The 17,592-nt window shown below is 40.2% G+C and overlaps 1 protein-coding gene across 1 annotated transcript; it reads right to left on the reverse strand.

The window, feature by feature from the left end:
* Positions 1-6,643: 6,643 nt before the first annotated feature.
* On the reverse strand, positions 6,644-12,154 carry elovl4a (ELOVL fatty acid elongase 4a). Its single transcript, XM_084704031.1, has 7 exons — positions 11,860-12,154; positions 10,788-10,870; positions 10,460-10,647; positions 10,029-10,109; positions 9,160-9,331; positions 8,832-8,959; positions 6,644-8,554 (listed from the first exon to the last, which is right to left on the reverse strand). Exons 2-7 carry the CDS (start codon positions 10,852-10,854, stop codon positions 8,234-8,236), a joined length of 957 nt encoding a protein of 318 aa, XP_084560157.1. The 5' UTR covers positions 10,855-10,870; positions 11,860-12,154; the 3' UTR covers positions 6,644-8,233.
* Positions 12,155-17,592: the final 5,438 nt, after the last annotated feature.

Genomic DNA, 17,592 nt, shown 5'->3' on the forward strand with positions numbered 1-17,592 from the left:
GCTATCAATGCTAACATACCTACTTTTATTGATTTGAATCAAGGGTTATAGGGTGAACTCCAGCCTGGTATGTTGAGAAAACATAAAGCATACATTTCTGTTGGTGTTTAATGGTAGTAATACTGGAGGAGTGTTGCTTGACTGGAGCAAAGTGTATGATCGCAAACAGAGAAAATATGATGATCCTAAAGATTATCTGGAAAGACTTACTAGAATGTAAAAAAAAATAAAAATAAAAAAAACGTTCTGATATTACAGCAACTGCTTCCCCGTGCCACTTTGTAAAGTGTTCATATGTGGATTGTTTCCTGAACTCCAGGTAGAAGTTAAGAAACAGGTTCTACATCGGGAGAACAAAAACTGTTGATATGGTTATGGATTATGTCAAACATAATTGTACATTGATGCAGGAGAATGCAGGAAAGAAAGTTGAGAAATTAATGACATTGCAAATGAATTTCTTACGGAAAGAAAATAATATGCTTAAAAAAAAATAGGGTTGGAGTCCCTGAGGTTAGAGTCCTCTAAAAAATAGGGTTAGAGTCCCTGAGGTTAGAGTCCTCTAAAAAATAGGGTTAGAGGCCCTGAGGTTAGAGTCCTCTAAAAAATAGGGTTAGAGGCCCTGAGGTTAGAATCCTCTAAAGTAAAGAAAAAAATTGGTTGAAATCCTTGAGGTTAGAGTTCTATTTTTTTCAACTATGGGGTGTCGAATAAATCTGTTTGAAAGGAATTTGTTGTGCAAACTAAACCGAAATGATATGCACTACTGATGTTTCTTGTCTATTCCTTAGGATAAAGAACACTTGGCCTAGCAATTCCATACACATCCCCCAGCAGTGGAATGCAGAGATTTTAGCGACCGCAGATGTGGCCTTGCTAGAAGCTGGGCCTGAGCTCCTGTGGTCCACACAAGCTAATCATATTGTTATCATTGTTTGTAGTACGACTCTTGAAAACCGGACCTCAGTATGCTAGTGATAGAGAAGTAGGGGAAGGTATTGTCCCAGTTATTGATGCTTTGTTGAAACAAGGAGTCATAGGTAGACTTAGGTCAATTTGATCCCTTAAGGCTAATCAAATACTTGGAAGTTTATTATAGGTTTATAAGATGGTAATGCCTGTGTTATACATCCTGTTGTGCCTAACTCTGTTACGATACTTAGCAAGTAACCCTGTTACTTTCTAGCTCTGTAAATGACTATTGGTTGCTTTTCTTCTTTGTTCCCATTGCAGAAGAGAGCCAGTAACTGTTCGCATTCACGTTTCGCCAGGTCTACTATACATTTCAGTTGTACCGCAGGAGTACACTGAATCACCTACGTTGTTTAGTCAAGCATTACGAGAGGAGCTCCAGGATGTCACCTTAGCAGCCGGCTCTACTCTGGTGCAGTATATTTATGACCTTTTTGATATGTTCTAAGAATCTTGCCTCCTGCCAACAGGACACTATTGTTGTGCTACAGGCACTGGTTGAGAAGAGCCACAAGGCCTCAAAGGCAAAACTGCAGTTATGGTCTTAGGAGGTCAAGTATCTGGGCCATACACTCAAAGGTACAGAGCGTCTATTGACGCCTGATAGAGTGGAGGCCATCCGATGGATACCGAAGCCTAGAACACCAAAACAACTCTAGGTTCAGTCGGGTATTGTCGTTAGTAGATCCCTGATTATGCTGTGTTGGCTAGACCTCTCCTTGATAAAAGGAAGGAGACTGATACTCATTTGTTGTGGAAAACTGAATCTGATAAATCATTTGTATCTCTTAAGCAGGCCTTGGCCAAAGCGCCAGCTCTCGGTCTGCCAGAATACACCAGGGTGTACTGACCCTGCAGCATGGTTATCTTAAGAGGCCTATCGCCTATGTGAGTTTTTTCTTTAGATACTGTGGCAGCAGGTTTCCCCCCGTGCATACGAGCAAGGGGGGACTGTGGAAGAAATTTAGATTTCCTGTGTGCTTACATTATTCACTTCATTGACTTTGTACCTTTTCACCTGATTGGGTACTACCTAATACTTCTTCAAATCCTATAATCATGTATGCTGTAGTGAGTAATAAAAGATACTGTATTGTTTGATTGTTAAGGTATTGAAATGTTATGAAACTTGTGAAATGTAAGGCACTACAGCAGGCCCCAGGTAAACAGTTGATGAATGATTGCTGTGTTGACGTTAAACGTCAAAAGGGGGGACTGTGGAAGAAATTTAGATTTCCTGTGTGCTTACATTATTCACTAATATCTATCAAGAGAACTAGTCATTGGATACTAGTTAGTATGTTCTCATGTAAGCTTGCTATTAATAAGAGTAGATTGTGTCTATGTGTCAGGGTTAATAGATGTTTGAGATCAGGAGAAAGTACTGGCTAAATGGTCCTTGTCATGACTACAAGGAGAGCTCCAACTATGAACTCTGTAGTTTGAGTGGTCATGTGTTGGGAGCTGTTAATCTCTTTCTCTGAGACTGTTGTAACGTCATTACTGCCTGACTGTCACTATCTATGTTTACATTCTTGTGCCCTATAAAAGATGGTCCTCTGTCCTTCAGAGTGGAGAGAGACTTGATTGAGACCTAAGCCTGGTGTTGTGTTGTCATTTATTGTCAGAGGTCTGGTTTTCTGCAGATTTATCAATCTGCAGATTGATAAATACTTATTAAAATCCAGAACTCAACTGAACTTAGTCACTCCGTTTATGAAGAGACGGACAAAACACTTTCTTCATCAATATTACCATTCCAAATCGTAAACCAATTTTTGTCCAGCCTGACGTTGTCATACTCATCATTTTCTAGTTAGAATATGAGTCTGAGAACTCTCCGTTGGGCTGTGAGTATGGGGCGTGTTTCAACCGAACTCGTAAAACAAATGCCTCTTCGCTGAATTGGATAGACCTACAACCAATCAGAGCAACGTAATAATAATATTGTTTGTTGAAAACAAATTAAACCCAAGCGCTCTTTGGTGACGTGGCCAGGGGCGGATCTAGAGATATTCATTTGGGGTGGAAATGGGGTGGCAGAAGGAAGTTGTTGGGTGGCCTCCTGGAGGCGAATCAAACCCAGAGTAGGGGGGTACAGTACTCCCTATGGTCAATTATTAGGCTAGAATATTGTAGTTTAAATTAAACAGTAACATTAATATTATTTATTTAAATGTTCTGTAATGTACAAATAATATTTTTCCATGGGAAGATTAAGGTTCATGTTTAATTGTAAATTGTTTCACTAAGTGCTCTTATGGTTCTTCCCTTTGGGACTGTTTTTTCACAATGTATGCACAATGTTTTGGCTACCCGCAATGTTTGTGGCTATCTCGTTGTTATGATCAGTGACCTATGCAATTTTGTAAAGCTCTCTCTTGGAAGTCGCTTTGGATAAAAGTGTCTGCTAAATGCATAAAAAAAACTAAAAACTTGGGGTGGCAGTATTTTTTATTGTGTTGGCAGCTGCCACCCCTTGCCACCCCTGATCTGCCACTGGACGTGGTTGATTACGTTACTGTTGATCATCTGTCCATCATTGTATAAAGCCCGCCCTGACAATTTGATTGGTCCGAACAGCTCCTGTCCGGACATGGTTTTTCCCCATCCGAGGTTCCCCAGACCCAACTTCCCGACCCAAATTTTTGTTGGGCTGGCAGACAGGCTAACCGTTGTCAGCATTTTGAGTGGAAATTTAATTTGCATTTGTACAGGTGTATTCGTGCACGTAGGGCCCGTACTCGCAGCGGAACGACAGTTTAGTGGCCACTCGCGCACCTCACAGTTGCGTATTGATCAGCCAGACACGCTTATCAACTCGATTACTATTGATCAAAACAGAACGATGGTTCAGCTGTAGCCTACTTGAAACATACTATAGAGAACATTTTCGCTGACATGCATTGCACACGTGATGAACACTGCTTAATTTGTTTTAATTTGTGTTAATTTTTTTTTTATGCAGACTTTTTTTTTTGCCTTGCGCTCTGGCTTTGTCATTGGCGCTTGGAACGGCTTTGGTGCTCGCCAGGGATGGAAATTCGCACCAGCCAAATGCGGGTGATTTTGTGTACAAACAAATTGTAAAAATACACTGTGTTCAGTTATTTTTTGGGCAAGTAGCTGTGTAATAAGCAAGATAATGTACAGAACGCCGTTGTCATTATCGGGAAAGCTACACTCCTCTGTTTCGCGTCGGGGTGCGGTTTGCCTTGTTGTGGAAGAAGAACACTCAAGGCCGTAAAGCACCTCTGAAACCTCAGAGAATCTGATTCTGATGAGCAGAAGTAAATTGTACTGGGAGTGGGGAGGATGGGGGGGTTAGTTTGTTGTTTAATCTGCCCTACTCATTTAATGAAATGTATATCAGTTCGTGGTTTGTGTATGTATAAGAGAGAAAGAGAAAGTGTCAGTGTTTCATTGAGACTTGAGATTAAATTAACTGCTTAAGTATTGTAGATCTTGTAGCCTAGTATAAATGTTCACATGCAGTTACACATTGTCAGTTAAAAACAAGAAAGTGGCTGGTAAAAACATTGAGTGGCTGGTAGATTTTGAAATCCACCAGCCACAGTGGCCAGTGGACAAAAAAAAATATTTCCATCCCTGGTGCGCGCCAACATGTTCTCTATGCAGGAAAAACCCTGCAACTGAACATTGTGTGTAGTGTTTTGACAACAAGGTGATGTGTTATTGACATCAGAGTGTAAAGAAGGAAAGTCAGAGTCTAATGGAGATGAGTTAGCCTGGCTCTGCCCTCCTACGTACTTCTGCTCAATTTGGATTTTCCCTCTGTACTAGGTCTGGGAGTTTGACTTTGAAGTCGGTTTTCAGAAGAAAAAAATTTTGTAGGTCCAATCAGCGAACAGAGGAAGTGGCTGAGAAGGATGACGTGCACTAGTTGGAGTACTTCAGTAATGGCGGCGGAGAAAGATGCGAGCAAAGTTATTCTGCGGTTGTGGCAATGCTGCCGAATTTCCATAAGTTGAAGCCGGAGCAAGAACATTCCTTGCTGAGTTTTGTAGGTGGCCATGATGTTGTAGCCTTCCTCCCCACGGGGTTCGGGAAAAGTTAGATTTTCCAGCTACGGCAGTTAGCTCCGTTACAGTAGTGGTGAAGGAGTTGGCTAAGACGAACGCTTGCGATTGGTTGTGGCAGATCAGAGTGGCTCTGGGCAGATCCAATAGTTTTAAACTTCAACAGAGGATCCACCTTCAAGGAAGTTAACGCTTGTCAATGGGGCAATACCAGACCCTCTGTACAAATTAAATGTACGAGGGTCTGGTTAGGACCAGGCTAGATGAGTGTGAAGTAATGCCAAATTGGGTTGAGCAATTATACATGAACTGAAGGTTTTGCAAATTGTGCCAAATTTGCGCTTTTTGTGTGTTAACAACTGAGAAACTGTAAGCAGCTCCCTCATCCATCACTTCATCAAAATAAAATGACACGCCATGATTGACGTAAACAATAGGCTACGTAGGTTGAGGTCCTTTTTTTATAGACCTTTACTTTATTGATAGAAAAATCAGACACCCTCTAAACACATTGAATTAAATATACCTTTTTGTAGGGCGGTCATGCGATTAAAATATTTAATTGCGATTAATCAAATTATTTCATATGAGAGCAAAAAAATCTCTCCAGATACAAATTTGTTTCTTTTTAAAATTACAGTATCAAACACGTGTAAATAAACAATGGGATGCATGTTATTTCTGCTCTTTTGTATTGGATTAGGAATGTGTTGCTTTGGATAAAAACTTTAAAACAGATAGCATTTTATACCCTCCTCTACCATAAGAATACACCCACTCATTAACTCTTCTGTGTGACCACACACAAGCACACATACACAGATCCTCATACACAAGTGTACAAACATGCACACATACACACACTCTTTCTCTTGCCCCCGTGGAGGCCAGCTCATCCTGGTGCAGGGAGGCGCCGAGCCTCATTAGACTCACAGCAGCTGTGTACTGTTACCATGGAAACCTTTGTCTGCACTAATCGGATGGATGGAGAGAGGGATAAGAAGAAGGCTCATGATTGGTGAAAGCTGGCCAGAGAAATGAAAGAGTGGGTGGAGAGAGTGATGCCCTCTCTAGACCACAGAAAACATCTCGTAGGCCTAAATTATAGATTTGTAATGCTGATTATCAATTTTATCATTTAATAGACTCATTATCATAAGAGTTAGTCTGATTGACTGGGGTTATAAAATATGAAAAAAAATACCATTTAAAAACTGTGAGTATCAGGTATTTTAAAATAAAATAAAGGTTTTCAAAGATCTACATGTATTTGAAATGGAGAATAACACGTGACCATCATGCCATCAAGTGTTCACTAGAAGTATAGCAATGACCAGCTGCAAATAGGTTAGATGGTTTGTGTTTTTTGTCTTTACATTTAGCCTCTGGACCCTTTTATCAGTCATCCAAAACAAAACCAGAGAACTTCCTGGATAGCTGGAAGGAGAGCAGGAGAGGGGGTAGGGAGGAGGATAGAGGATGAGATGCAAGAGTTGAAACAAACAAGTATCATAGAGAAGCAGGAGACTCATATGGTCATCTATGGATGGGGATCTGGATGTGTGATGCAACTGGGATTGGAAGATTGGCTGTGCTCCTAACTCCAACTAATACAATGATACACATTACATTAAACTGTCTTAGTTACAATCACATCATATGTGTGTAAAACAGAGTCAACACAATGACAAAAGGACAGGCATTGGTTTTCATTTGTTATTGGAGTCTGAAGAAGTTATGATCATCTAAAAAAGATGTTTTACAGAGAAATGCGCTGTCTCCCTAAGACAAGTATGCTTTCCCAAATGCCCAATGTACAAAATGTCATAGAATATTAACAGCATTTATTATCCTGTATGTACAATTCTAAAATCAAATAAAAAATAAGAATGTTGAAGGACATCACACAAACTAACACTTATAGTATTTATTTACAGTTAAACAACCAAAATACAAAATAAATCCAATAACATTTCATGACATTGTCTGATAGATAATTGATTGATATGCAGCAGACTGAGCAGAGTACTGTTCAGCTGTTCTGTACTCTTTATGGGTCGAGGATAACCAATCTTTGTTGTAGCTATGGATACATTGCTATTCCACGGAAGCTTTAATTTGCAATTGTACCTAAAGAAACCTCTAATATATTTGTTGGATAACACGGTTTGTTGGATAACTTAAATGTGTTGAAACTTTCATCAGTGATAGGGACACGTCTCAAGGAAGATAGAAACGATGTAAAAATATTTAGCTCAGAAAAGAGATCATATTCTATGATGTTCTATTCCAATCTAATCTTTCATAGATCGATTTTAGAAGAGTTTGAGAAGTTTGTTTAAGAAGTAATTGTTGTGTTTTAATAAAAAGAGGTGAAATCTTCAGCATGATTGACTTTATTACTGAGTAATTAGAAAATAACTGGTCACAGACATTTTCAAATAAAACTGTATTATTTATCCAGTATTTTCACAAGGTAACTGACGGGCATGTTTCTGCTCCTTCTCTCTTATCTGTCCACTCTGCCTGTCTCTGTCTCAGTCTCCTTCTCCCTCTCTCCGTTTCTCAGTTCATGGCATCGCATAGAATAGGCAAAATGTCACATGGACAAAAACCTGATCAAGGACAAAAAATTATCCACATTATTGTGAGACATTTTCTGTAAAAAAAGACATACGACACTGACACTGACACATCATATAAAGCCCAAAGACTAACTGTCATAACTGAATATGGGTCTGTGGTGTTCCTTTCTCCACAGCAGTTCTCATCTGAAGTTCAAATTAAGTTTCCTTTCAGCAATATTCGGTGTGCTTAATTTAGTTTATCTGACATGGTTTTCCATGTAGAGTTTATTCAGTTTGATGTCTTGCACATAGAACAATCTCAATAAACACACCCAAAGTGTTAGACATCCCCCCCCAAAAAAGTCTGCAAAGTACCACTGGACAGACAGGAACCATGTTTCCCATACCAGAGAGTAACTGTAATAGCTGTACACTATGTTATGAGAAGAAACAGATAACTGACACAGACATCTCTCTCACACACAGCAACATCCATGTTTCTTCAACTCCCAACACACTACTGGGTCCCATACTCCCCAGCTCTCTTAACAGCCATACCAGTCAGAGCCAGCCTGCATCTCTTTCTCTCTTTTTCTCTCTCTCTCCTCTGTCTTTCTCTCTGTCCCTCTCTCTCTCTCTACCTCTCTCATCTCTCTAGTCACGCTTGGCCCTCCCTTTCCTCTTCCTCCTCCCGTTCTCTTGTTTCTCCAGCTTGTCATCCACCTTGTTTGCCATCTGCGCTACATTGGCCACCTTGCTCAGCCCGTTAACAGCCCCATTAGAAAGGGCCTTGGCAGCCTTGGAGCTGTCACGGTCGCGACGAGGCAGCCGGCGGTAGGTCTGGTAGTAAAAGTTTCCAAAGAGGACAATAAAGGTGACGGCATAGCAGATGAGAGCGTAATGCATCCAGTGGGGGAAATCACAGTCCATGTAGAGAGACAGGGCCGTGTGTCCAATAGTTACGTGGAATTGGATCTGAAGCACACAAACGCATTACTTGGCAGAAAATAATACAGTGAAAATTGCAGTCAATAATTGGAACCGATTATCAGAAACATAGGCTATTTTACAGTAATACTGTAATTACCAGCAGTTATTCTGCGTGACTCATGAATGATGAACTTCAGCAGGGTTTGTGTAAACATTACAGCATCATTGTGTTACTAAAAAAAACAACGAAGCATTTATAGCAGGTTGGAGGTTTGTGAACGTATCCGACTCAGTAAGATTCTGCAAACAACAGATCTCATACCATCTGGATAATGGTGAGGTACTTCTTCCACCACAGAAACTTCTGAATCTTCGGCCCACACGAGGCAAGACCGTAATACAGGTACATCAGCACGTGGATGGCGGCATTCATGTGTGCCCCAAAGAATGCTATAGGAGCAACAAAGATGATAATATAAGCAAAGGAGATGGAGTAAAAACGACATTTAATTAAATTAAATAATTGTTAAATCATGCATTAAAAGGTTTTTTAATATGTTTTATTTTGAATTCCAGTGTTTATTAGGTGTCATACCATTAACGGTACAGTAAACCCTGACAGGAAAAGATTAAAAAAGTGATGTACTCACACTGCCCTCCTGCAACCCACTTGATACCAATCCACCAGAGGGTAAACATGGTGCAGTGATGGTAAACATGTAGGAAGCTGACCTGGTTGAATTTCTTTCTGAGGATGAAGAACACTGTGTCCAGGTACTCCACCCCCTTAGACACAAAGTACCACCACAGCGCCGCTGCTATCTGTTTCAAGAAAGAAAGAGCAAAAGTTAAGCGGTATGGGAAAAGTTGACAAAACCTTCAAGATTCTGGCCTCTATGTTGGTCCATATTGATTAAAATCTGTGATTTGATACCAAAACTGAACCGTAAAGAAATATGTTGGTACTTTGGAGTATTTGAGAACCTGTTCAGTGAATTGTACCAACAAAAAAAAGAAAATCTAAATCTGCTACTTGAGAGCTGTTGATTTGGGGTTACAGTACATCTTAACTGTCTGTAGACTCAATTAACATGATCTCTCACCTCTTAGCCTTCATTCAAAACAGATGATGTGTCGGGGGTTAACGTCATGAAGTGAAGAGAAAATGACCACACCCCACCCCACCTGCATCTCATAGCAGGGTTGGTTTAGACAAATGGCATCTGATCATGTTTCTCCATGTCTTTTCCAAACCAACTTGTTTCTAATTACATCCTCGCAGCCTCTGATTGGACCAGCTGGCTTGCATGACCTAGTTATTATCCAATCCAGGTTAACATTTTGGTCACCCTGCATCCAAGACTGCCTCAACCAATTACAGTTAAAGGCACTGGGCACTGGCAACAGTATCTCACTCAGTTCTTAAACTACCATTCATGAAGTGTAAAAAATACATCATCTGTATTTATTTCAGTGAAACAGACATAGTCACCAAACAACCTCTTTTACAAATACTCACCCTGACTTCGTTGGGGTCGTCGGAATAGTTTACTGGCTGACAGATGTAACTGTAGCTGGCTGCCTGTGCTGCCATGAAGAGCTGCAAATAGAACACAATCACAACTGATATAAACTGCAATCTGAAACATTAGACTAAACATAAACTAACTCATGATGAAAGAAACGTCTTTCCGAATGGACGCTTATTTTGCAGGGATATTGCTGAAGCTACAGTTTTATAGAAGATACTATGGTCTCGCAAGGTTCAAAACCTGGTTATTTTTTAAGCACACTGGGCTTCTCTTCAAAAAAGAGTTTGTGTGAATAACAAAAGTATTGAACTAATCTACCTTGATTAAACCTTTTGAAAAAGATACATGGACAAGAGGTGGATGCTTATTGAGATGCTTATTTTGTGAATTCTGGCCTTGAGGACAATGATAAGCCTACCTCTTTACAGATGAAGAAGTTAAAGAAGACCATGCTGAAGTTGTAGGCAATGAGGGTCTTCTTCAGCTGGAAAGGCTCGCGGTTCCTCATGTATTTGGGCCCCAACCACAGGAAGAGCAGATAGGATGAACTGATTGCCAGCGTGGGCAGAGGAGAGTCCATAAGCGGCCATTTTTCCACCCGCTTGTCTGTTGAACATAGAATGTCCCCATTGGGAACTCTTTTTTTCACTTCTATTTCTCAGTCTTTCTCATTCAATTTCATGCATGTTTACAAGCATGCAAAAACACACACAAACACACACACACATCCTTCTGACAAATCTCACCTGCTATGGTTAGGCCCCATTTGTAGAATTCAATGGTGTCATTTATGAGATGTGTGACAATCTCCATGTTTGTGGCCAGTATCCTACAGATAGATATTATAAGGGAAGTCAGTCAAATGCAGACGACAGCCAAGTAGATTAACTGTCTTCTTTTCTCTGTGACTGTTCTTCTCCATTGCTGAGGTACATTTAAAATGTTTTAATTTGAATGTCGTTTAGATGAAGGGTAGGGTTGTGTATTGTGTGAATAATGTCTGCCTAACCCTAACCCTTAAATCAACTGTTAGGCCTATATTATGTAATTAACTAATTTACCAATTAATGGCATTACTGGTATATGGAAAATATTGGATAAAATGTAATGAGCATTCTGTATTAGGCCAGATGCAGGACAATAGCCTTTAAATATAGGCCAACAGACAAGGAGATATCCGCGGAGCCCCAAGGAAAGGTCCTTGTACGCTACACATGAAGAGAAGGAGCATGTGTCAGCAGGTTTTTGGCCAAAGCTGACGAAACAGTAACCGTCATTCAGCGGTACAAGGCTTTTTCAACTTCACATAATAACAGGTCATTGTATATTAGGTGCCAGACAGATGCATAAACCCTCCAATATAGCCCTCCAACCCTCCGTATAGGCCGAGATAATACAACGTGATTTAATCATCCTAAAAAATGACGCCTCCTCTTTTTGCCCACCGATGCACGATGCACCAGCATCTGCCACAGCAAGCGCTGGATAATATTCGATGAATAAAGCCTTCCACGTAATTATGATAAAGAGGATGCATAACAAAAAAAATCACAATTTCATGTATTATTTTCGTCAAATGTATTTCATATACTTTGATTGCGACTGATTTACGTTTTGCAACATAGCATTGCTCATATGGCCCGTATGCCTCGATGATAAATCATTCGATCCTATTAGAATGGAGCCTATACTTGAAATTAATGCTTCGAAATGAAACAATCAAGCAAATTCACCTAACGGAAATAAAAGACTGGAAATTCCTTTTGCGTACTAATAGCCAAACCTACTTTCATTGAATGAAGATGCTGTTCATCTTACCGTGTCCACAGATAACAATCCTTCTATAATGACATTCAGTGCAAGGTCATGCGGATAAAATATTCCTTAGTGTTGAGTATAGTGAAGTATATAGAACTACGTTATTACGCAACTTTATGGACTCAAACAGATTAGCAATTTTATATCCCACGATTTCATAAATCCCTTACAGAGGGACCGCGCAACCCTCTTTACTGCGTCCTATGGTGCTTGAGACACTTGATGGATGCCTGAATATGTGGTGAGTGTACGCATGCGCACTGAAGTCGACGGATGCAGCAAGGATACTACGCTGTTACCGGCATTTGTACTAGAAATTTTTGTGTTCCATACATTGCACCCTGCCGATGGCTTATACTCTCTATCTACATGGCTCTGTGGGCTGTATTATTTTGCGCAGTCTTACGTAGAATTGATATGCGGGAACACATTTGGATATAAGGCCGTAAACCCTCGGACGATTGATTGATATATTTCCATTGATTACTCCGTCGCGCAAAAGGCTGTGTAAAAGCCTTTCCTGTCAGTAAACGGGATGTTAAAGTGAAAGATATTTTGGATGCTACATTATTGAAGGATCGACAGTATATGCCTACTGTATATTCAAGATGAAGATCTGGAGCACGGAACATGTTTTCAGGTTAGCTGCCATGGGCACTTAGTAAGATCAGCATCGTTTTTACAGTGTAAAGTATTCAAAATAGCCTCATAAATGCTATCAGAACGGTTTCTTGTACTGTTGTTTAAATTATAATTATAATATTGTCATTTAGCTGAAGGCCACTTTTCATTTAGCGGGGAAGCTTGACCTGCACTACTGTCTCTTTTATGGATCATATTTTTACTACACGAGTAGAAGTAAAACGTGATACATTTACTGAATGTCATAGAAGACTCTTCTTTTTTTTGATGCTGCATTGTATGATAACAGCTGTCACTGAGTCTGAGAAGAGAGCAAGAGACGAATGGTACAATGTTGCATTTCCCTCTAGGCTGTCAAAGAGGCTAGCCAAATAGCCATTGTCTATTAGTTAATTGCATCCTAATCATATCCAGATATGACAATTGTTCATTCTCTTGCATGATTTGTCCATTATCAGCTATCCATGGGAGACAGTGATCAAGGCGGCGATGAGGAAGTACCCCAATCCCATGAACCCCAGTGTGGTGGGCGTTGACGTACTGGACAGGAAACTGGATCAGGAGGGACGCCTGCATAGCCACAGGCTACTCAGCACCGAGTGGGGCATCCCAGGGATTGTGAGAACGGTTAGAACCTTATTCTATAGGCAGACCTGTCCTGTTTGAGATGTGTCCCTGTGGGCTATACCGTTTAGACAGTCTCAGACAACAGCCCTCTGACAGAGTTGTTAGATCTACCGACAGATCAGTCCAACCTCCAGTGCTGTATACAATCTGACCTGCTCTGGGCATAGTTCTGTTCTGTGTGAGGCATTGTGCATCTTGTGCATAATATTGGTAGAGACATGTTCATTCTGTCCGCCCCTAAACCCACACCTATGAACAACACGGAACAGGAATCACCACTTTGATTTTCCCTGGCCCACAGTACTGTTCTACACTCTGACCTACGGAACAGACCTTGGTCTCTGTCTGTTTTACACTCTGAACACACGCATTTCAAAGTTAAACTAGTGAGGGTACAATTTCTGTGTGGTGTGCTTGCGTCAGTTGCAGAAGGGTCCGTTTTTTAACTGACATTTTTACAACTAATATTTCTGTATATTTTTATATAAAAATGCATACTTATTATTTATGAAGATTGCATAAATTAATGTCATCTAATTTCCCCTGCAAGAGGGAATTGTGATATAGGATAGCAGCCTCAGTTGAAAAGTTGCATCAAAATGAAGAAATTGGGCAATCTGTTGTAAAACAAAATGGCTTATACGTCCTTTAAGTTTTTCCCTTCTAGTGATATTTCCGAGCATTTAACCTACTCATATTGGATTCATTTATTAATAAAGAACCCCCGTTGAAACAAGCTCATTCTAACAACATCACTGTTATCTCAGATGGAATCCCGATTCAAACAGTGCCATCTGCTGACTGAAAATATGCCCCCAAAAACATAAATAAGATTTACAATGATTTTGGGAAAAATTGGTAATTCAAAAGACCCTGGGTTCTTTTGAATGGGTAATTCAAAAGAGCCCTGCGTGGAGAAGCTGACCCCGGTAAATTGTACTGAGCTAGCCAGTGTAATGGAATTTTAGGACATAGTTACAATGTATGTATGTGTTTTATAAGCAGTGATCTATAAGTTCCTTTGTTAAAGACAGTGACGTGTAAGAGGCTGACGCTCTGTTGGATAACCCAACCCTGTAGTTGACCCAGCTGCTCTAACCTTTTGGCCAAGGAGATGGCCAGGTCAGAAATCCTGTTTGTGTATCATTAACCATCTCCTTCTTTTAGAGAGAGAGAGCTGCTACATCAAAGGACTGTGGGACACTGGCTTGAGTTTGTCTTAAATTGTCACTGAGTAGAGTTGGCCAATCACAGAGACCGCTATATTGATTGATTGAACATTTAGTAGATCCTTTGTTCTAAGTTCAAGTAAAGCAGTGCATGTGTGATGGTTCTTCACCTCTCTTTCGAACGATCTGTAGCTTACAGCTTGCATGTCCTTTGCTATGACGGGTCCAGAGTACTCTGTTAAACTTAAGTTTGTACAAACTAAATAAATTGTATTGAAACAGCCATGGTGACTATTCAAATCCATAATGTGCCGCTAGAAGTTTCCTTCACACTAGCCAACTACTAGACTACTGCTGTGTGGGAATCACAGGAGCTAAAGGCCCCATCACACCATATTGTTCTGGTCAACGTTCTATGACTAGAGATGGGACTTTACAGAAGTTTTCATGTTCGACTATTAATAACGTTATTGAACAATGAATCAATTATTTGCTAAGGCATGATGTCACCCCCCACTCCCTCATGGTTTTTCCCCCACCCATCACCCCCTACACATTAAGGTCAAACACGCACACAACAGGACTGATATTTCTCAAAAATAGCTTTATTAAGGAAATTCGCCATTTTGTAGTCAACTTTATTTTTCACAGCGCATTATGCCATCAGACTGATTAACAGGTAGCGATTACAACGCATCACTGCCTGGCTACAGCATAGACCTTTGAAAAATTAATAAATAAGATTAACATTGGCAAATATTTAAATTAGTGCTGTCAAACGATTACAATATTTAATCGCAATTAATCGCATTAATGTCATAGTTAACTCGCAATTAATCACAATTAATCACACATTTTTATATATTCTAAATGTCCCTTGATTTATTTTGGTCCCATTCTTTTTTCAAATTTGAATGCTTTTATCAACATGGAAAAGTGGTTCCTATTGCTTCGTGCAAATATTTTTTTTGTTGAAAACAACATTGCAATCGCCTGGCTTTGACGAGGGGGCGGAGAATTTGCATCAGCTGTGTGCTTGGCCATCCAGTTGTATTTCAGACTGGACGTGCTGCGATGATAGCTCAGTTTACAACAACAAAACACACAGATCACTTTGGTCTTGTCAATGGAACCATTTGGCAACTTTTTAAAAGTAAACCGTTCAGAATCTTATTGGCATCCATTTCGGCGTCTCGTGCTCACCATCCACTCAAAACGTTAGCCTACTACCAGATAATGTCTAATATCCGTAAACGGGCTCTGCTACTACTCTTTAGCCGGCTCGCAAGCCAAACAAGTATGTGTGGCATGCCAGTTGTTTTGTTTCCGGTCTAGCTATATCCGGTGTGGTGTTGTAGTTTTTCTAACGTCGGTAGTTGTTGCAACAGCATGTGAAAAAAACTACAAAGTTTGCTTGGCCAAAAAGAGCGTTAATCGTGCAATAAAAAAAATTACGCCGTTAATTTGTGTTTGCGTTAACGCCGTTAATAACGCGTTAAACTGACAGCACTAACTTAAATAAACACAGTCTAATGACTTCCATCCGTTTAACCGTCAGGCTAGTCAACGCTGGCGGAAGCCCAATTATTTGACAATTGAGTTTTAACTTGGCCTACTCTACTTAACGTAAAACTATGAGCAAAGTTGACTGGTCATCAGACTCAAAACATGGCTTTATGCCATATTAGATCATTGTTTTGAACTGACAGTCGTGGCAACTTATTAGCGAAAAGTAGGCTATAGCTACCTTACAGGCTAGCCTACTGTTGGTTCTGAGAAATGGCTAACAAACATCAGTATATTAGTCATCATGGACTGCCTGGGCATACATTACCTATCACAGGCCCATCTATGTGTTTTTGGGAGTCAGATGGCTGAGCGGTGAGGGAGGGTTAGGAGTTAGTTAGGGAGTTGGGCTCATAATCAAAAGGTTGCCGGATTGATTCCCCGCCGTACCAAATGACGTTGTGTCCTTGGGGGGCAGTCAATTCACTGTCAGTCCGGCAGCTGAAAAAACTTGTTCAGACGGAACGGAAGTCGCGGGTGTTCATGGATTGCACTGTGTCAATTTAACCAGTCTTGGGTATCTCTGCGTTGTTTTTCCACCAGTCTGTGGGATTTGAATCCAGGGGAGGTGGCTGGTCATTGAGGTAGCTAAAATGTTGGAATACAACAATTATTGTATCTCATAATGCGTGGGAATACAACAATTATTCATTAGGGTTGGATTTTTATTCAAATGAATTCGTAATGACAATTAATCGATCATCGATTATTCATTACCAACGCTATCTATGACGTTAGAGTAAACGTTGGTAATTGTCCATGGTCGCTGGTATAGCGCCAGAAGAGCGTTGTGTGGATGCTGGTGACCAGTGTTGGGTGTAGCACGTTACAATGTAACGCGTTACAGTAGTCAGACTACTTTTGTTAGGTAACGAGTAACTTAATGAGTAACTTTAGTCTTTTGGTCGAGAGCACTCAGTATGTAGCTAAAAGTCTAGGAAAGTTGAGGATACTTTTCGCTAGGTACCTACGAAAACGTCTTAATCAGCTTGACAGGTGGGTTCCCCTTCGTTCTGTTGGTGCGCAATCTCACAAGCCCAATTTACCCGGCGTCATGGAGCCGACCAGCTAAATAGTTATTTAAGACTTGCATGTACAGGCCTACATATTATTACACATTAAATAATGTATTGAACTCAAGCTTGTGTGATGTGTTGCTGTATCGTTCAGTGGTTTCGGTTTAGGGTTATATTATAGTAAGTAAAATAGTCTGGTTCAGTACATAAGTGAACACAATTTTGCTACCATATTCCTAGCTAAAGCTTAACTTCGTTTTGCTCCTAGATTCAAACCTAGCCCTTGTAGAGCTAGCTAACAACTAGACTTCTGCCTGACATTTTACAACATTATTTATTGATTAGTTTCTTTATGCAAATATTGCTTTTCATTATAGTGGATTATTACCTTGATCCCTCTTGCTGTATAATGAAGATTCATCATGTTATATGCGAGTGACACTGAATATTCAGTACAATATTTGCTATTGCTGAGGTCAACCCATTAAATGTGCCTTCTGGGCATAAGAGTGACCAAGGTGAATTGTCTTAGAAATAAAAGACTTTTCTTAATGTAACGCAAAAGTAACTTAACGGCTTACTCTCTACAGCAAGTAACTAAGTACTAGTACTACGTAACTAGTTACTTTACAAGGAATGTAACTAGTAACTGGAATTAGTTACTTTAAAAAGTAACGTTACCCAACACTGCTGGTGTTAGCTCTCTCCGGAAA

Source organism: Hypomesus nipponensis, chromosome 2 (genome assembly GCF_054491055.1).
Source record: "Hypomesus nipponensis isolate SF chromosome 2, ASM5449105v1, whole genome shotgun sequence".
NCBI lineage: Eukaryota > Metazoa > Chordata > Actinopteri > Osmeriformes > Osmeridae > Hypomesus > Hypomesus nipponensis.

What these genes read in the sequence shown, in the direction of transcription:
- elovl4a (XM_084704031.1), bottom strand. Translation starts at nt 10,854, where the DNA reads ATGGAGATTGTCACACATCTCATAAATGACACCATTGAATTCTACAAA. An exon ending in ATGGGGCCTAACCATAGCAG is followed by an intron (nt 10,648 to 10,787) that starts GTGAGATTTGTC and finishes TATGTTCAACAG; the next exon opens with ACAAGCGGGTGGAAAAATGG. An exon ending in ACGACCCCAACGAAGTCAGG is followed by an intron (nt 9,332 to 10,028) that starts GTGAGTATTTGT and finishes TTCTTGAAACAG; the next exon opens with ATAGCAGCGGCGCTGTGGTG.